The sequence below is a fragment of the Bufo gargarizans genome, chromosome 7 (genome assembly GCF_014858855.1).
Source record: "Bufo gargarizans isolate SCDJY-AF-19 chromosome 7, ASM1485885v1, whole genome shotgun sequence".
Taxonomy (NCBI): domain Eukaryota; kingdom Metazoa; phylum Chordata; class Amphibia; order Anura; family Bufonidae; genus Bufo; species Bufo gargarizans.
The window spans coordinates 14989752-15011070 of NC_058086.1; the positions used below are offsets into that span (position 1 = coordinate 14989752).

At 40.3% G+C, this 21319-nt stretch overlaps 1 protein-coding gene across 7 annotated transcripts in view; it reads right to left on the minus strand.

Annotated features, from left to right (window-relative positions):
- Nucleotides 1–21319, minus strand: part of CHL1 (cell adhesion molecule L1 like) — a 117392-nt gene that overhangs the window by 35961 nt on the left and 60112 nt on the right. For 5 of the 7 annotated variants that reach the window (XM_044302092.1, XM_044302093.1, XM_044302095.1 and 2 more), the window contains 11 exons: nt 20921–21111; nt 17081–17203; nt 13480–13650; nt 11880–11994; nt 11223–11407; nt 8749–8880; nt 6299–6442; nt 4520–4631; nt 3696–3862; nt 3449–3605; nt 2305–2429 (listed from right to left, as the gene is read on the minus strand). In XM_044302092.1, coding sequence (XP_044158027.1) covers nt 2305–2429; nt 3449–3605; nt 3696–3862; nt 4520–4631; nt 6299–6442; nt 8749–8880; nt 11223–11407; nt 11880–11994; nt 13480–13650; nt 17081–17203; nt 20921–21111 — 1622 coding nt within the window. Of the gene's footprint in view, nt 1–2304; nt 2430–3448; nt 3606–3695; nt 3863–4519; nt 4632–6298; nt 6443–8748; nt 8881–11222; nt 11408–11879; nt 11995–13479; nt 13651–13935; nt 15208–17080; nt 17204–20920; nt 21112–21319 lie in introns of those variants that run through there. The other 2 variants (XM_044302099.1, XM_044302097.1) reach the window with 2 other exon arrangements.

The window sequence follows — 21319 nt, forward strand, 5'->3', positions numbered from 1 at the left end:
CCCCCTGACGCACCCCTAGAGTTGGAACTCCAAAAAAGTGACCACATTTTGAAAACTACAGGATTAGGTGGCAGTTTTATTCGTACTATTTTCAGGTACATATGATTTTTGGTTGCTCTATATTACACTTTTTATGAGGCAAGATAACAAAAAATTGCTGTTTTGGCACAGCTTTTATTTTTTATTTTTTTTACAATGTTCATCTGACAGGTTAGATCCGATTCATGTGCTATGTTTATAGAGCAGGTTGTTACGGATGCGACAATACCAAATATGACTACCTTTTTAGGTTGTTTGTTTCAGTTTTACATAATAAAGCATTTTTGAAAAAAATTATTTTTTTGTGTCTCCATATTCTGAAAACCATAGTTTTTTTATTCTTTGGGCGATTGTCTTAGGTAGGATCTGATTTTTTTGGGGGATAAGATGTCTGTTTGATTGGTATGATTTTAGGTTGTGTATGACTTTTTGATTGCTTGGTATTACACTTTTTGTGATGTAAGGTGACAAAAAAATATCTTTTTTTACACAGTTTTTATTTTTTATTTTATGGTGTTTACCTGAGGGGTTAGTTCATGTGATATTTCTATACAGCAGGTTGTTACGGACGCGGAGATACCTAATATGTTTCTTATTTATTTATTTAAGTTTTACACAATAACAGCATTTTTGAAACAAAAAAGTATATATCTGTCTACACATTCTGAGAGCCATTGTTTTTTTTTTTTTTTTTGGGCGATTGTCTTAGGTAGGGTCTCATTTTTTTATTTTATTTTGCAGGATGAAATGATGTTTAATAGGTACTATTTTGGGGTGCATATGACTTTTTGATCGCTTGGTATTACACTTTTTGTGATGTAAGGTGACAAAAAATGGGTTTTTTGACACTGTTTTTTATTTTTTATTTTTTACAGTGTTCACATGAGGGGTTAGTTCATGTGATTTTTAATAGACCTGGTTTTTACGGACAGGGCGATACCTAATGTCTACTTTTTTTTTTTCACTTTTAACACAATAAAAGCATTTTTGAAACAAAAAAAAATCATGTTTTAGTGTCTCCATATTCTGAGATCCATATTATTATTTTTTTGCCCGATTGTTTTATTTAGGGGCTCTTTTTTGATGAGGTGACACTTTTTTTTTGTCCTCTGGCACTTCAACTTCTGGGGTCTGATCTCCTCTGCAATGCATTACAATAAAACCTGTATTGTAATGCATTGGCTGTCAGCTTGTATGGTGACAGCCTGCCTGTGAGACCCAGCCTAAGGGCTGGATCTCACAGGCTTCTGTAGCAGGCAAGCCCTGATGCAGCTCGGGGACCCGATGAAGAAGCGGACAGCACTCGTTCCAAACAGTTCACAGTGAAAATCTTCCTAGATAGCAATGTATGGATATAGGCCAGGGTGGAGGTTGTAGTAATCATTTCCTCTATCTTTCCAAAGTTTCTCTCTGCAGAATCTAAGGCTGAAAATATTATCCTTGCAATGATGGCTGTAATTCCCTGAGAGTACAGGATTAAGATATGATGTGCCAGACTATATCCATGAATGAAGGGTGTTTTAACAATTTCCCTCTCACTGCAGTAAAATCTCTGCCTTAAAGTATCAGCCTTAAAAAGCAAATACCTTACTGACTGACTCCAATGCCATGCAGATCCTGGACCTTCCTGGTTCTTTCTTTTTCTCTCTGTAGAACTGTGGAGTACAGATGGTTTTCTTTTTGTTGACCTCTCGAAGATAGTAGTTCTTCTGTGTGCAGTCCTAGTACTCTGAGAAGTGGGCACCTTCTCACACTACTGTTTTTGATTTAGGGAAACAGCATAGCTTGCTGTGCTATGCTGTTTCTGTAGCCCTCATGCACCGCAATGGGAGCTGCTGAAACAGCGAGCACTGGAGTATTCTGCTGCTTCCTGGCCGGGAGTTGATCGGGACTGTGTCTCATCTCATCTTAGTAATGACGAGATGAGACAACCCCCTCAAATAACACTATATATTTGATAACCTTTCACAACAAGAACAGTTTGCAAGTACCCTATTCTAGGGAACTGCAGATATTCAAATCACAGTCTGATAATAGAAAAAGCAATGTGGGCAGCACCACTATCCGTATTCTGTAATGGGAGTGCCAGCGGCTGAGTCGGCGATCCACCTCCAAATTATAAAATAAAGAAATTCCGCAGCACATCCACGTAGTAGAAAAATAAAAAGACTTTATTCACCCAGCGTGCTGGGTGAATAAAGTCTTTTTATTTTTCTACTACGTGGATGTGCTGCCAAATCACAGTCTGGATTTTATTGTAGATACCTCGCACTGTTAGATGACTCTCAGCCGACATTGAATCCAGCCATGTACTGGCAATGCAGTTATAGGTCCCTCCGTCTTCCCAGTTTACATCATTGATAGACAAACGGTTTAAGTTCACTTGTATCCTGTATTAAAGGCATAGCACAAAGAGTAAGTAAGCACCTAACCAATAGGAGGTATCCGAGATCACCAAAACCACTAGTAAGTTTGCTCATTTTTACCTCCCCTACAAATGGATTATGATATGATCTCTGAGACTTTACTACTGATGACCTATTTTCAGGATAGGTCATCAGTATCTGATCAGTGGGGGTCCCGCCAATCAGCTTTTTGAGGAGGCACCATTGCTCGCAGTGGTGCCGTGGCCTTCTCTTAGCTCGCCAAGCACAGCGTCGTCCATTTCATAGTGGCGCTACTGCGAGCACAGGTGCTTCCCCCACCAGAGGATAGGCCATCGGTAGTAAAGTCTCAGAAAACCCATTTAATACTTTCTTAATATTTATATATATATATATATATATATATATATAAATTAAAAAAATCTGACTGCACTCCAAGCGTATCTTCTCAAAAGATGTTTTTAATCACCCATATGGTGGCAAAAGCGACTTTTCGGCTCAAGCATGAGCCTTTTTCAAGCCTGAAAAGGCTTGAAAAAGGCTCATGCTTGAGCCGAAACGTCGCTTTTGCCACCATATGGGTGATTAAAAACGTATTTTGAGAAGATACGCTTGGAGTGCAGTCAGATTTTTTTACTTTCTATAAGTGGGTAAGCACCTGAGGACTTATACCTTCCAACAGTCCCTCCAAATAAGTGAAACTTATAATGATTTACATATAGGGTGTTTCTAGCCAGTTTGGGGACATTCCCAGGAGGAACAGGGGTAGGTTATAAAATGTCCTGTGATTTGAGACTCAACTGGAGCTATTATCTAAAGAAAAGGTTCAGATCAGATATAGACTTTTTTTAATTGGAAAAATCATACACATTTGCATAAAGAATACAATATATTTTTTCTCGGGAATGCCTCAACCGATTTCAGGTCAATAATTTTAATCAGCAAGATCAACCCTACCAGGTAATTTTACTTGTTTAATAGGATTGATCCTGCTAACAGGTGTCCTTTAAGTAGGTGGCAAATACCTTCGGTTGTCCTCTCTGAGCTCCTGACCATCTTTCATCCAGGTAATTCTCACAGAAGAACAGAGGTGAGGATCACATTGAATGTGACATGTTAGGGTTATGGAATGCCACCTTCTAACCCCAGGATTCTCTGGAGACACATATCCTTTTGTAGGTTCTAATAAAAAAATTATAATAAAATCACATACATAAAGTTACTGGTTTAAGCAACGCACAGTGTGATCTTCTGATAGTGAACGTGCCATACCTCGAAGTATAAGGTTTGCTTTAACTGAAGCGCTTCCTTTGGTGTTTGACACTTCACATGTGTATGACCCAGCGTCCTTTGCTTCCAGCTCCCATATATGAAGGGTATCATTGTTATCTATTATGTACCGGCCACTTTTAGGTTGAACTGTTCTTCTCCCGTGATACCTTACAGAAATACACTTTATCAAATGTCAGTGTAGTTTGTATACATACCTGCTACTGGTTATACAATCTTGGAATATGCTTTTTCCTTGATTCAAAATACCAAAATATATTCTATATCCATATTCCTCCCTCTTATCAAAAGCCAAGAGCCACAATTAGTGTTTGGTTTATACTAACACTGCAGCTCACCATTTGGGCTCATGTACACGACCGTATGTATTTTACAGTCTGCAAAACACGAAAAAAAACTGACATCCGTGTGATGTCCGTGTTACATCCATTTTTTTGCGGATCCATTGTAACCATGCCTGTCCTTGTCTGCAAAATGGACAAGAATAGGACATGTTCTATTTTTTTGTGGAAAGGACTTGCGGACATATGGATACGAAATGCACACTGAGTCATTTCCGTTTTTTTGGGCGGCCCCATTGAAATGAATGTTTCCGCATATAGGCTGCAAGAAAAATGGAACAGACACGAACAAAAAATACGTTCGCGAGCATGAACCCTTTTCAGTGATTTATCTGTATTAAGTAGGTGAATTTCACCCAAGTTATACTACATAGTCAATGGGGATCCAACGGTTTACAACATTATCTGGCTATTCTGTATGCAGATGTGAATGTACCCTAACAGGCTAAAGAAAAATTCACTTACCATACAATGTCAGCCACAGGAAATGCAAAATTATTGCAGAGTAATGAGACATTCTGCCCCCACACTGCTGTGTACGTCGTGTTCTCATCAGTGAATATCAGTGGTACAATATCTATAGGATGACAAAAAAATAAAAATAAATAATCATGGCTGCATAATTGAGAGGGTGATTGACAAGGACATATATTTTGCCTGTTTTAACTGAATTTCATGGCAGCAGGCTACCTTTAGGGCATATTGATATAAAAAATGAAGGTCACATGCTATGAATGTTCCTTTATTATCCAGAGTGGAGAGTTACTGCAAACGGATCAGAGAAACCACTCCTGACTATGTATTAAGTGGTCTCTCATTAATTTGAATTGGGGGCCATGCAATACTGCATTTCCCCTGCAGAGGTCACTGCAGGGCAAATGTTTGGACACCCAGACTTTCTCCAGATAACAGCAGAACACCACAGAGTTTCAGCACTGAGAAAAAATTTGTAGGGGCAACTCTTAATTTATTGTTCTTGATGCAATGAACCATCAGTCGTTAGAATTGCTTTACATCTAGCTAATGAAAATATTTTTTTTCTTTCGGAAATGTTAAAGGCATTTATTTCTCTGACATATCTCGCAGCACTTTACAGACATCATTGCTTGCTTTCCCCAGTGGAGCTTACAATCTATATTCCCTATCAGTATGTCTTTGGAGTGTGAGAGGAAACCAGAATACCTAGGTCAGGCATGTCCAAACTGCGGCCCTCCAGCTGTTGCAAAACTACAACTCCCAGCATGCATGGATAGCTTACAGCTATTAGGGCATGCTGGGAGTTGTAGTTTTACAACAGCCGGAGGGCCGCAGTTTGGACATGCCTGACCTAGAGGAATCCCATGTCAACATAGGGAGAACATACAAAGTCCTTGCAGATTTGGCTCTTGTTTGGATTTGAACCCAGGCACCAATGCTAACCACTGAGCCACTGTTCTGCCCCATTTGCCCAACTTAAACATCTTAGACATTTATGGAATATCCCCAGGATATGCTATAAATGTCTGATAGATTAAGGTCCCAACCTACGGAACTTGCACCTACTGTATCTCCAGATCCCTCAGGTTGGCTTGGCTGTTTTCAGAATTCCTATAGAAATAAATGGAGAGAGCCTGCATGCATGACCACTTCTCCTTTATAACCGCTGGGCCGAGGAGGGGGGAGTCAGATCAGATCAGAATACAGATCATGGTGCAGTAATGATGATTTATATGGCAGCTTCACCTCTTCCCGTCATCCACCATAAATGTAAAGCGGAAGTCAGAAGTTTAAATATATATATATCTTCTGTGTTATACGGACACACACACCCAGTGATTGATCGGACAGCTCTGATTATGGGCATTTAACCTTTTTAGATGCCATAGTGAATTGCAATCATTCATGGCCCTGGAAAGGACCTCCACTGACCAAATGCGTCACCCACGATGCTAGGGAGGCTTGTCCCTGTCACCGCCTGCCATTGGCTGGTCCCCCCTGACACCCGATGTTTTCATCCTCGCATAGGGAGAAGCAGCAGAGGCGGTGTGGGGACCAGGAGCGGTGCAGGGAGCGGGGAACTAGGTAAGTGTATTCATTGTGAGGGGCCTGGCATATGGGGGAGCATTTTCTAGTCTTGGTATATCCCCTTTAAAGGCCAGTGTTTCCCGGACACAGGGAAAATATACAAACTTTATTCAAATATTGTCCTGGTCAGATTTTAAATCGTGGCCCCATAATTTAAGGCAATAATTGAGGTTGACTTACCTACAACATCAATGTTGGCACTGGTGAGAATAGTCCCATGCTTGTTAGAGGCTTCACACTGGTACACTGCACTATCCGATGGCTGAAGTGAGTGAATGAATATTATGCCTCCTGTCATCTTATGATTGTGAGGAAGTGTATCTCCTTAATGTGAGCAAAAGAAAAAAAAAGTTGAAAAAAGTCATATATGACAAGGACAGACACATGTCAAAGCACAGCAATCACTGCACAAACGTAGTAAAGAAGAATGTGCGATGAGCCAGCAGGGGGAGAGCCGGGTGGTTCCTGCCTGGTGTTTGATAACGTGCCCTTGATGTTAGGTAGATGTAGGGGCTGGAGGGTGGAGGATGGAGTCAATGACAAAGTCCAAGTTGGTTATAATAAATAGTCTCCCTTTACTGAATTGATAATGGAAACAATAGTACAAATAGCAGTATTAGGCACAGTTCCAAAGTATGTTACAGTGCAGTCTTTTCCCGATAGCTGTGTATAGACAGCAATGATGATACTAGTAGTTTTCCCTGTCTCTCTCGTTATGTATACCTTACGGTCTCTCCATGTAACCACAGGCATAAAAATCTGTTCTCATTAACTCTTTCTGCAGTTCCCAGTTGCAAGGCACAGATCTTAGATCCAGATGGCCAGTCCATCTCAAATTGTGGTGGGCACCGAAGCAATATATCCTTTTCACAAGCAGTGAAGTCTTTGGCTATTAACGTGTGGTACCTGATTGTCTGAATCCTGCACAACCTTGGTGGTTCTAGACTTTCTGTAAAAGTGTCACGACTGAGGATGGGGAAAAACCCTCAGCCGTGCGATGCGGAAGATGTTAATGGCTGCTCGGCCAGGACGACAGAATTAGGGAGCAGGTCACCTCCTAACGCATCCCTAACTTCTAGCTGCATGAGCCGACCTTGAAGGTAGGAGGGCCCATGCTCAGGAACCTCGGATCCCTACTCACCCTCCGCCGATCCCTGAACTAGGAGCTGGGTAGACCACCTGTTCCTCCTGGATGCGGAGAAACAGGAGTCTAAACTGGCCGAGCTGCAATGGGATATAAACATAAACAGACTATGGCTATGGCAGGAGAGTGAAAGACTTCCACCTCTACCTGCCACAGACACACTGACTGGATCCCTGGACACAAGTGCTGGCTGTCCACACACAAACATAAAAGGACACAGCACACATAAACACACAGGGACCCAGAACCATAGCTACAATAACAACAGACACCACATAGACATAAAATTAACATCACATAAACATATTGTATAATAATTTATGACCACAAGGGTGGCCCTCACTGGCAGATGGTATATGGGACCAGGAGAGTGCCTCCAGCTTACTACAAGGCTGGAGTACCCCTCAGAACTCAGGTCTCAACTGAGGTTAAATAGCCCATGTAGCCACACCCACGCAGACACACCCAGTGCTCACAGACTAGGAAGGGAATTAACCCTTCACACACCAGGAAAGGGAAGATAGCAACTAAAAGGGGAATACACACAATAAACCCCGTGCACACCAGACAAGGAAGGTGCACACATAAACACACGTTGCCAAAGACAACCGCATGCATGGACAGCGAGCAGCCCAGCAACCAGCTCAGGCTGCTCCACTGCCCAACAACCACAAGTTGCCAGCGGCAACCACACGTGAGGCAAGATACTAGCCCTCACCTGTGGTTGACAACAATACCAGACCGCGGGCAAATGCATGCGGCTCCCAAGGAGTCACGACCATCATGACCATGGTCGTGACAAAAAGTCTCTTTCCCTCAGGTGTAGTCTTTCAGTAAATTGTTCTCCTGCAGCTGTTCGGTCTCAGGAACAGTGTTTCCTGGAGGAGGGTTCTATTTGGGTCTACTTGGCTGGACCTCACACCTGCAGGTCCTGCTTTTAGCTCTGCATAACTAAGACTCTCCACTAGCCAGAGGGCAGGAGCAACCCATCACCCTGCAAACTAGGCTAACACTGTCATTGATAACTATTTGTTGTCCATACATCACATTGTAGGATATAGAGTGCATAAAGAAATAAGTGCTTTGAACATTAAACCACAACATTTAATTTTTTAAAAACAATTAACTTCTAGCAATGATCCAGTAGGTCACTGCAAATGCAATCTGGAAGCTGTATTATCAGTTATATCACTGGTCATGAGGTTCTACCATGAGGCACAAGTTCCTTGTGTGTTTCTTACTGTCAGTCTTCCAAATATATATTATTGCAATTCAGTGACAAAATATAGTCTGCTATAAATTTAAGCCTGTAATCTCTGGATGGGTCTGCAGGGTAAGAGCAGTGATTTCAAAATTCTCTGAAGCTGTGATAGCTGGGTATTTTGCACAGGGGTAGCCAATCCATAATCCCTTTAATATAGATGTTGTGATTTTACAATGTAAAGTGAAAAGTATTACAGTTACAGAAAGTATTTCTTGAGCTTACTTCTCAAAGGGATTCCATTTCTTTGCCAATGAATTTCAGGTTCAGGTGTCCCAGTGGCTGAACAGTTTAAGATAACCTCAGATCCCACTGCTTGTATAGAGCTCGTCAGCTTTTTTATCCATCTGGGAGGCTCTAAAATAGTGAATACAACAGCTAAGAAAGTGACGTAAACTGAAATCAATACATCATATGCACATTTTCTTTATTAAGCATGTGCATGAAAAGGAGAACACTACTAAGATTAGATTATTATGTTCAAAATAAGCTACTTTTTTGAGGCTGGGTTCCCACATTCAGGTTTTCTAATGCAGTATTTGAAGCAAAAAACAGGTAGGGATCATAAAGAGAGAGTAAGGCTGGTTTCACACGGGCGTCGTGGGAAAAGGTGCGGGTGCGTTGCGGGAACATGCGCGATCTTTTACCATGGTGATGGATCATGTGATGGACCATGTGTTGACCGGAGTGACGTCACCACAGGTTCTTTTCCTGTACACAGCAAAGAAAAAGACAGAAGAGATGCCGGCTGCGCGAACAAGTGGATTAAGGTGAGTTTTTTATATATATTTTATTTAACCCCTTCAGCGCTATTGTACTATGCATTCTGTATCAAGAATGCTATTATTTTCCCTTATAACCATGTTATAAGGGAAAATAACAATGATCAGGTCCCCATCCCGATCGTCTCCTAGCAACCGTGCGTGAAAATCGCACCACATCCGCACTTGCTTGCGGATGCTTGCAATTTTCACGCAGCCCCATTCACTTCTATGGGGCCTGCGTTGCGTGAAAAATGCAGAATATAGAACATGCTGCACAAGTGATGCGTGAAAATCGCTGCTCGTGTGCACAGCCCTATAGAAATGAATGGGTCGGATTCAGTGGGGGTGCAATGCGTTCACGTCACGCATTGCACCCGCGCGGAAATTTTGCCCGTGTGAAAGAGGCCTAAGGCCTGTATTAGATCTGCAAATCAGCATTCGTCCCCATACAGAATCTTTATTTTCCAGCAGAAGAATGTGAGTAGACAGCACGGTCTGCCACTGGCAAATTACTATTTTTAAGGCTACTTAAAAATTGTGATTGCCCAATGAATGAGAGTTTGCTTGTTCATCGGGTACGCGGCAGCACTTTTATACAGGTAGATCATCCCTAACGAGCGTTCCTACGAGCACTTGTTAGCGATCATCAGCCAGACAATTTCTAATACAGCCCTAAGTATAATGGACAGATTCTACCTTACCTCTTTTTGAATCCTTTCCTGGTGTTCGCTCCAAAAACTGCATCAGAAATCCTGAATGTGTAAATACAGCCTAAAGGTGTTCTATGGATTTTAACAAGCAAGCACTTGTAGGTGTCCACTGTGATACAGACGATGTTAGCCTGGCCTAGCAAACTTTTAGGTAGGTGGTGGTGTCTGAGCTGTTGTCCCGCACCTTGCAGCAGTGTCTGTAAAGCTGTCTTGCCGCACTGATGCTTTCTTGAAGCTGTGCTCTCGAATTTTGATGATCTCTCTGGGGTGTTGGTCTAACAGGAGAATAAGATACGGTTCCTGGGAGTGGAAACTCTGACATATGCTTCCTCACTCCACCACTATCTGCACTGGCAGGAAGCAGGACTAGCCCACTCCTACCAAGAGGGGCAGAACAGGGTGGTAGCCCTGTTAATGCCAACCATTCCTCCCCTAGAGGAACTAACTCCTAAAACATAACATGAACATTACATAACAATATTTATAAAACATAAAAATTGCAAATACCCCCAGGTCTGGGGTATTGCAAATATAAAAGCTTCTTTCTATTTGTAGGATATGTGTACACAACACCTTACTTCATTCCAGGTTTTCTATGTTTCTGTTAGTAGTGTTTTCCCAGCATACTCCTGTATTTAAACACTATGGGTTTGTATGTTTTTATTTTGGGATAAGCATGCAGGAGCATGTGAAACACGTAAGCGGATGGCATTTTAATTTTGTTACGTGTACGAAGATAAAATAAACTTTAGATTTTATTGTTGTGCTGAACTTTGACATGAATAGGGGAAAGCTATAATACCCAGAAGAGTAACTATTAAAAGTACAGCGTTCTGAGTCCGAACAGCACCTAATGTACAAAATGTAGAGGTAGCAGCACTTGCATAAGCACTGCAGCCTCTTTAAACAGCAGACTGGCAGGGTGCCAATAATCGGACCCCCACTAATTTAATATTGCTGGCCTATAATAAGGACAGGTCATCAATTATAAAAGGATGAATAATGGATGGCATGAAGTCCAATGAATTGTACAGTTTGCATTTTATTCTTTATGTTCATGTTTACCACTGTAGTTCCCCTCATATAATTTGTTAATTTGGCGTAGGGGATGGTAAGAAATCCCTTCTGTGATGCTCCCTTTAATTATTTTTTGGCAGGGAGATTTACAATCACCATTAATGAAGAGAAATTTTAGAGGATAGATGGATAGTTTTAAACTTATTACCTTCAACGAGAACGTGAAACCTTTGCTGATCAGAACCCATCTCATTTTTGGCTTCACAAATATATACTCCTTGATCATCTTTAGTAATATCCTTGATCTTCAGTAGTGTCCCATGGCCCTCTACTATAGCACGGTACTTTATTGATTCTTCACCTTCTTTTCGCCAATCATTTATAGGGGTTGGCCTAAAACCATCCAAATTATTAGTATATACGAAAAAGACTGTAAAGTATTTATTCTATCTTGATAAAATATATAGCAAAACTTACATTTTAGAGTACATGTTTATTCACCAAAGCGTGCATGTACATTATGGTTGACTTTAAGGGGTTATCCAATTCTAAAAATGCCCCCCACAATGCCTGGACCCCTCCTATAGATCATACTTACCCCGCTCCCCACCACCTCTCACTTTGGATCCCTGCACGGCCGCCGCTGCATCACATCTGACGCGTGTTTCGGGGAGCAGGGAGGGGGCCCGGGCATTGTGGGGGCATTTTTTTAATTGGATAACCCCTTTAAGAAAATTAGATGGCAATGACCACAGATAACATATTGTAGCTGATGTACTGTTACTCATAGAAATTAAATTTGCACTAGCTAGATTCTAGTCATTGCCCAATTCTGAAAAAAATAGATATTGTGTATGTAACTCACAGTCCTTCAGCGATGCATTCCAATTGTAGGACTTCACCTTTTAGCACAACAATTGACTTATCCATCCCTCCTTGGGTTGTTAGTATGTTTGGGGCACGATTTTTTATGACATTGCCTAAAAATATAGCACATTGTTTATTACAATTTTGGTAGAGCATTTTCTTAAACGCTACACTGGAGATGAGAACTACACAGGGGTTGATGTAATGGCGTTTTTAGCCTTGATGTTACTTTTGCTCATCAAGACTCTATCTTCTAAAATGAATTCACAAATAATAAGAAAATGCAAAGTGATTAGTAAATAACACATAGCCTTATTGAATATTGCAAACCAAAAGTGCTCCATTTTGGTTAAAAAAGGATAACTAGAGCAACCTTTGAGATCATAGCCATGATTAAACTGGAACACTGGGGTTTTGTGACGTAAATTTTCTTTCTAAAAGTATGTTTTAGCCTTTTTTCACATAGTTGCCGGGTAGGGGATGGACCTTGCCGTACCCCATTATAGTCAAGGGGCTCCGGTGGGAAGGCGATAGTATCAGGAACAGCCTACTGGTATTCCCTGCCACAAGTGTGAAACTAGTCTTAGGGACAACACTGTGAATATTCTTGAGTAGCCCAGTCAGTGCCCTCACTTGAACTCATTTGAAGAATACTCACTCTTTTGAAGCTTTGCTTGTATTTTCCAGTCCTTTTATTCATACAAATAAATCACTATAATACATAGTAATCCTGAGAGCTCTGAACTGATTGCTACCCTCTCAGGATTACTATGCATTATAGCAATTTATTTATATGAATACAAGGACTGAAAAATACAAGAAAAGCTTCAAAAGAGTGAGTATTATTTTTACCTCACGAATACCCTTTTGAATAAGACTAATACGACTGAGTGGATTATGTGGATACAATTGTGGAGCCTCAGTGAGGGTCTGAATCAGGTCGTGGTATACTACAGGTGGAGCAACAGTTGATGAATGAACCCATTTGAAGAAACCTAAAAATGACTGCCCACCGACTGTCCCCATCCAATCTGACAGAGCTTGCGAGGCTCTGTAGAGAATAATGGAGGAAACTCCCCCAAATCCAGGTGAGTAAACCTTGTTGCATTATACCTAAGAAGACTGAAGGCTGCCAAAGGTGCTTTGACTAAGTACTGAATAAAAGGTCTAAATACTTATGTTAATGCACAATTTTAGTTTTACCTTAATAAATTAGCAAAGATTTTGAACATTCTTTTTTCACTTTGTCCTTATGAGTTGTGTGCAGAATGATTTGGAAAACTTGCTTTTAAAAAAAAAGAAAATACTGTATGTATAAACCCAGCTGCCTGAAATTTCTTCTACTCAATCAGCCACTTTCTTCTACAGGAGAACTCTGATTGCTTACAGAACCAATCCAAAGTGCTAAAGAGAAGAGCTCATCATACCCATAACCCACCACCTAAAGCATCAGCAGCTGAAACACACCATCCAATAGGTTTTACAAAAGAAATGTGAAGGCATCAAATTCGTTTTTAAAATCAATAAATACTACAGCTTCCTAACTGGCGCCCTAGTTGGCTGACCAACCCAATATTCTGTTAGTAAAAATATCTTACTGTGTTGTATACTGAGCTTCACCGGAGTCCTCTGTGACATATGTCTGATTCTGGAATATACAGCAACACAGAAATAGTCAAACGTGCTGTCCGTATGAACAACGTGTGCAAAGTATAATTTCCCATCAAGTCCAACAGACACACGCTTGCTCAGAGGGATCTGCCGTAGATCTAGAACGAATTAGATTGACAAGAATCACACATACATTGCACTTTTCCACTAACCAGATTTAGAGCAATTTGAAAGAAGTTAGAAAAGGAGAAATCAGCTGCTCGGTAAAGAACCAATATCTTATTTATGAGAAACTGCATACGGTTTGGTCTGGGTTTTATATTAGGTTTTCCTTTTTACTTAAAAGCTATGAACACCTTTGCACTGCTTTTATCAATCGTTCATTTGCATCCTGTATGCAAAATTAAGCTTCCTTTTAATAGTATTTTTTTTTTACTCCATACCATATTGCTTTCGCAGAGTAAGTGTAAGTCCTTCACCCAGCTAATGGTGCTGCTACTTTTGACATAAGTCTTTCAAAGCACTGCTTCTGGTGATTTTCTTTCCTCTCCCTCTTCTCTGGGGGATAACAATCGGACGTTATGCACAGATGTGTGGAAACAAGGGAGACGATCCAAGGAGGGCAGCTCACAATGGCTGGGGATAAGAAGGAAACAAACACAAAGCAGGAGAAGACAGCATCATCCTGGACACACAGATCCATCATGTATTATTGGGAGTGAGGACAGCCTAGGAAAAATCTGAAAATAAGAGAAGGCTGCAAAATGACCACCAAAGCACTCTGCAATTAATGTACTTAAGGTAACCACTAACATAAGTAAACATATTTTTTCTATTTCAAAGGTGTTCATAGCATTTAAAGTAATAGAAGCTTTTATTGGTTGAGGTCTGTGAATTAGGATTCTCACTGCATCCCATTAATGTATATGAAATAAAATTCGTTTTTATTATACTACAGTATAAAGAAAAAATCAATACTACAGTATAAAGAAATCAATACTACAGTATAAAGAAAAAATCAACATGCAATGCAACGGATGTACAGTTACAGCTTGCAAACCAGTATGTGCCTCACAGTATTATGGGTACATACATACTAATCATCACTCGAAATTGCAGATCAGGGGCCTCAGACCATAGGATAGGTTGGCAGTGTATTGTCAGGAAGTATTAGCCTAGCTGTGTGAGATGGTTCATTGGCAACATTGAGCAAGAATGAAGAGGTGTCAGTTTAATAAGAGCAAAGCTGTAGTCAATTGTTTCCTTCTACTGTGTCACTTACCTAACTAATAATTTTAGTAGGCAGAAGCAGGAAGTGGCCCCAGTAAGTGTTTCAGATGTAGGGTTGTAGCGGGTATCGAATTATCAATACCCAATCGATACTTTTGTACCGGTACAAACTGCGCAGCCTAGTATCAGAGAACATGGCGCACGCTGCTCTCAGCGCCCGCCATGTTTTCCTCAGCAGCACAGGGAAGAAGGAGTCTCTCTCCCCCCCATGTGCCCCTGCTTCTGCTGCCACCAATGAGAAGAGAGAGGGGAGGAAGAGGGGAGGGGTTGTGGCCACTGCGCCACCAATGAAGATAAGTAAGTCATTAATACAAATACAGGAGGCGGGTATCGGCTGCAGAAACACACAGCCGGTACCCGACCTCTATGACACGGTGCTGCCATCTCCGGCAGTTAACCCCTCAGGTGCCGCATTTGTTAATCTGCCGCCAGGACGCTACTGAAGCCCTGGCTGCCATGGTAATCTCCCTGCTGCTGTGTGTACTATGCAGGGAGAGTGTGAAGTCCTAATCTATTATGGTGAATAGGAAAAGGGATTAAAAGATCCCAGGTTCTAGTCCCTAAAGGGGAAATAGTTATTAAATAAAAAGTAAAAAGAAAACCAAACACAAAAATATTAAGTTTAAATCATCCCCTTTCCCAATTTTGCATATAAAATATATAAACAATAAATAAACATATTACGTGTCGCCACGCCTAAAAAAGTGTGAACTATTAAAATATTTAAAAAATCTCCGATGCGGTGAACGCCGTAACAGAAAAAATAAAAATAAAAACCGTGCGATTCCCAATTTTTTGTCACCTTGTCCCCCCAAAAAATAGGATTGGACTGTTCGATTATGGGCCGGAATCGGACATTCCATAAAATGCAGAATGTACACTGCTTTTTTGGTGTCATATTTTTTTCGCGTGATATCAAATGGTATTGAGTATTGCAATACTTTTTTATGGTATCGAAATCGAATCAAAATTTGGGTATCGCAACAACCCTATTCAGATGTTTGATGAGGGTTATTGAAATACAATAGTAATAAATCTAATGTACTGAAATAGTGGCATAAAAAAGTCACAAATTATGGCAATTGCCATATTCGAGCCATAATCTGTGGCTATTTGAGGTTCTTGCCTCTTTTCTTAGTGGGATGAGTGGAGTCTATGACAGCCCTCCGGATTTACTATAACTTACACAAGAAACAGGCATGAGTTACAGCTTAAGTCTATGCCAACATCTGACTGGCGTAGATTTGAGTTTCTGGTGCATGGAGGGACAGAGATGTGCCTAATTTGTTAGGGCTCAATCACACGAGTGGATGCCACGCATGCTATCCGCTGCATGAAAGAATGCCAAACCTTGCTCTGGACAGCAGAGAGACGGAGCATTAACATGATTGATAATGCTCCGTGCCTCTCTGTGATCTTTTTACTACAAAATCATGGTGACAACTGTATCTCACTGTGATTTTGTAGTAAAAAGATCACAGAGAGGCACGGAGCATTATCAATCATGTTAATGCTCCGTCTCTCTGCTGTCCAGAGCAGGGCTTAGTATTCTTTCATACAGCGGATTCCAGGCAAGGCATCCGCTCGTTTGAAAGAGACCTTAAGAGACCTTAAGAGGCAAATTCGGCACATCTTACTCTGAAGCAAAGGGGATCAAGGCTGTTGTATAGGAATGCCAGTCTTGATAAATCTCCCCTTGTATCTAGCAATGGTAGAAAAAGTGCACAATAGAAAAAGACAGTGGCTCAGATTTAATTTAAGCCCATAGCAGGCCACTGCAGGGATAGACAGTTGTGTCTAGTTCTATACCAACTATTGCTTAGTTTACTTTAGGACAGAATTTCATGCCAGAATTGTGGCAAAATCTTTGCGCAAAATGGTGCATCTTAAGCAATGTCAAATTTTTGCAAAGCTCCACCCCATCACTCTAAGCCCACCTTCATTTTAAGCAAGTCAGAAAAAAGTGTAGAAACCCTATTTGTGCCAAATTTCACCAGAATTGCATACATTTTCACCACTTTTTAGACAGATTTTAGGCACAGGCACATTAGTAAATCTGAGTCACTGGCTGATTGGTAAATTGAGAAGAAGTAAGAAACCCCTACAACATACATTGCCAAAAATTTATAAAATGTAATCAGCAGAAGTAGTTTTTTTGAATATCAATAAAAAGTTGATCACATGGGCAATAATTTATTTTTTGTGTATTTTTAAGTCATAAACAACAGGACAAAGAAAAAAAAACAATAAAAAGAAAAACTGACAGCATTATTGTGATAGTTTGCTGTACACTCTTACCTTGTGTCATCCAAACTACATTGACTGGAGGAATACCAGGGGGAGGGTCACAAATTAAAACCAGTGGGTTCCCTTCTTCTAATTCTATAGGAGGGATAACTTCCTTAGGAAATCTGGGATCTCCTAAAAATAAGGAAAATATGTGAATGCTTATTCTTATCTCTTGATAGTCCAATGACCAAACTATTAACTTTTTTAAGGATCACAAATGTATAATTTCAGTCCCCAATTAGTATAGCTAGATCTTAAATGAGTTCATGAAGACAACACCATTCCATTAACCCTATTAGGTGTTCAACTGCTCAGGATCCCCCTCTACTAGCCAAAGTAAAGGACCACTAATAAAAGCAATGTCTTCCTCTGGTGGATCCAGTTTGTCCATATCTGACATAGTTGGCCATTTTCATCTGGACTCATGACTATTAGTTAATTGCTGTGTCTGCCAGCTAATATTTTCATTTAAACATGCTGAGCATGAGGTAAAAATTTCATACATCACCGATCCCCCATCACTCTCATTCCAACAGTTCCTGAATTGTGTATCAGTCTCTACTTCCTGGCGCACAGGAAGTGATTGCTAAGCCAATCACTGGCTGCAGTGATGACCTGCCTCAACCAATCATTGGTTGAGCAGTCATTCTCTGCGTGTTGAGAAATATTAGGAAGCAGAAACTGGTAGGAGATCCAAGAACAAGAATGGTGGGGGATCTAGGAGATGGCTGGCTGAGTGACGATTTCCTGTATGCCGAGAAGAAAAGCAGAGACTGTTGGGGGACCCACAAAGCACTGGAATGAGAGTCCTAGGGGATCGATGAGGTCAGTATGATTTTTTTTTTAAATTGTTTACAGCATTCTAAGAATTTTTGAGAATAATATCACCTTACAACTCTTACAACGTAGAAAGAGTTTATTGTGATGAGGCATTCTAATCTTCTATGATCTTGGATTAATACATCGCATACAGGTATATAGAATATGGCATATCATGTTTACCTGCAAAAACATTCTATGTTCAGAATATTTTTGTTTATGTTTTTGAGAAACAGATGTGATTTCTAAAACCTTTGGTGTGGACCAGGACAAATTGTAATCACCATGTTCTGGCTGGTAAGGCCCCAGTATGAAAAAATTGAGAAGTTTTGTTTTAATCCATTCAGGACCAGGCCAAATTTTGGAAATGTTATCTTACTTTATCTGGTAATAACTCTGAAATGCTTTTTACTTATCCAAGTCATTCTGAGATTATATTTCATGACAGTGGTAAATTTGAGTTGATGTATTTAACCTTTATTTTAAAAAAATCCAAAATTTGCAAAAAATTTGGAAAATTAGCAATTTTTCAAAATTAAAATGTCTCTGCTTTTAAGGCTAAATTCACAAGACTGTATGTGTTTTACGGTCCGCAAAACACTGATCCACAAAAAATACGGATGATGTCCTTTTGACATCTGTATAGCATCTGTTTTTTTTGCCTATCTTTGTCCGCAAAATGGACAAGAATAGGACATGTTCTATATTTTTTGCGGGTCTACGGAACGGACATACGGACAGCACATTCTTTGTGGACCCACTGAAATAAATGGGTCCTCATCCAATCTGCAGAAGAAACGGAACGGACTTGGAAACAAAATACATAAGTTTGTGTGCATGTAGCCTAAGGCCTCATGCACATGGCAATTGTTTTGGTCTGCATCCAAGCCGCACTTCAATGGGGCCGCAAAATATGCGGACAGCAGTCCGTGTGCTGTCCGCATCTGTTGCTCCATTCCGTGGCCCTACAAAAAAAATATAACCTGTCCTATTCTTGTCCATTTTTTTCGGACAAGAATAGGCAATTATAACAACGGTCGTTGTGCATGTAGCCTAAGGCAGATAGTGATACCTCATAAAATAGTTATTACTTTATATTTCCCATATGTCTACTTTTATGTTGAAATAATTTTGTAGATGTTATTTTATTTTATTTGGATGTTTGATGGATTAAAATTTTAGATGCAATTGTTTACATTTTTAAGAATTTCCAAAACCCATTATTTTAAGGACCAATTCAATAATAAAGTCACTTTGTGGAGCTTACATTATAGAAACCACCCATAAATGACCCCACTTCTCAAAGTTATTCAAATATGAGTTTACAAACTTTGTTAACCCTTCAGGTGCTCCACAAGAATTAAAGGAAAATAGAGGAGAAATTTCAAAATTTCACTTTTTTTTTGTTGCAGATTCTTAATTTTTATCTATTTTTTCCTGTAAGGCAGCCAAGGGTTAACAGACAAACAAAACTGTTAACCCTTTCCTAACCAGAATCTGAATTGTAGAACCAAAAAGAATGCCTCAGTATACAAACTATAAGTCAGGGCAAAGAATTAGAAACCATATGAACCTACAATGTTGTTAGAGAACAAACAACAAAAGAATGCCCAAAATATTTTTTCTTTTCTATTTTTAATTGTAATATCATGATTTATAAAATACTAGAAATAGCAAAAAATGAAGAACCAGCAGAAAGACGGATGCCGCAATCCACTGGCCTATGCCGCTGCTACCCACCAAAAGATGGAGGACATGTCAGGTATGCCGATGGTGTATATCAGGGTGATTCCACATGAAGTAGCACTAATGCTGCTACTACTGAGTAAAAAACATATGGTCATCACCCTGGTACAGCACCACCAGACAGGGCTCCACTCAAAATACAATTGAGGAAAAATAAAACAGAGGCTAGAATCTAGCAATAGAGGGAGAGGTTAAACCCTCAAGGCATAATAATACACAGAACCTTATAATAAAGCATATAGAGGAGCACAGCAAATAACTACTGATGGAAATCAAAGCATACCACAAGACATGATGGGGGGTGAAAACAGCAGGCACAGGTCAGGATAGGATAGGAATTGCATTATGGTCCGTGTATATCCCTATCAATATGTCTATTTTCATTCATTTAAAAAAAAAAAATTTATAAAAAAATCGCTTGATGAAAGGAAAGGGGCACTTTTTTTTTACTGTGAACTTGAATTTGTTTTTACATTTTTTTTAAACTTTTTTTTAAACTTTTTTTTAAACTTTCTTTTTACTTTATAGTTTTGTCCCAGTACAGGGACATTAACATTTTACGGTCTGATCCCTGTTTCAATGTAGTACAATGCTGTATTGTACTACATTGACTGTCAGAGTAATACACTGACAGTGCGCCTGTGAGGCCCAGCTTGGGGGCTGGGCCTCACAGGCTTCCGTGCATCACAGACCCCAAAGCCTTGGTGTAGCCAGGGGTTGCCATGGCAGCCATCGGCCCCCTTTCATTGCAGAGCGGGGGCAGAAATCCTCTTATGTGCTGCTGTCAGTATTGATCGTCGCAGATATGGGGTTAATCCGCCGGCATCTGCATTTACAGTGATAACAGCTGATACAGTCACAGCCAGGCCCCTACATTGATCGGGCACGCACAGCTCCGGTGCCTGCCCGATCATCACGGCGTACTAGTATGTCAATTGTGGCGAAGGGGTTAAAGGAGTTGTCCAAAAGATTACAAGTGATGGCTTATCAACAGGATAAGCCATCATTATATGATCAGCGGGGGTCTAACACCCCCTCCCTCCTCCAATCAGCTGTTCTGCAGAACCTCTGGAACTTGGTGCTCGAACTACACAGCTACATCCGTTATGCAGTGGACTGAGCCTGTTAATCCAGTGCTGCTCCCACTGAAGTGAATGGGAGCAGCACTACAGAACTGCTGATTGGTGGACTGTGAGGCGTTGGACTACCCCGAGAATTGGCCATCATATGTAAATGGTTGGACAACATGTAACATGTACAAGAAACCTCTGTCCTGTAACGTACCTGGAATGAGTAAAGTTGTCTCTTCCGATACTGCAGTTCCTAACTTATTAGTGGCATAACATCGGTATGTTCCATTGTAGGCTAAAATGTTACCATCGTTATGGATAATAAATGAACCAGAATCCTTCACAGTCTTAACATTTTGGTCTGTAAATGGATTATATGGATGTCCATTCTTTGTCCAGTGATATCTGATGTAAAAAAAAAATCAAACATGTTATAGTTTCATGTGAAAAATCCTAAGAAGATTCTAACATTTGTACTGTGACTTTGGGTCAAAGGTTCTTGGCACAGAAGGTGGTATCTGCTTTTCATTTATGGGTATTTATAATTCCCAAGACTGGCACTCTCACAAACTGGCAGTTCCATTCAATACAATAAAAATTAAATTCAGATAGA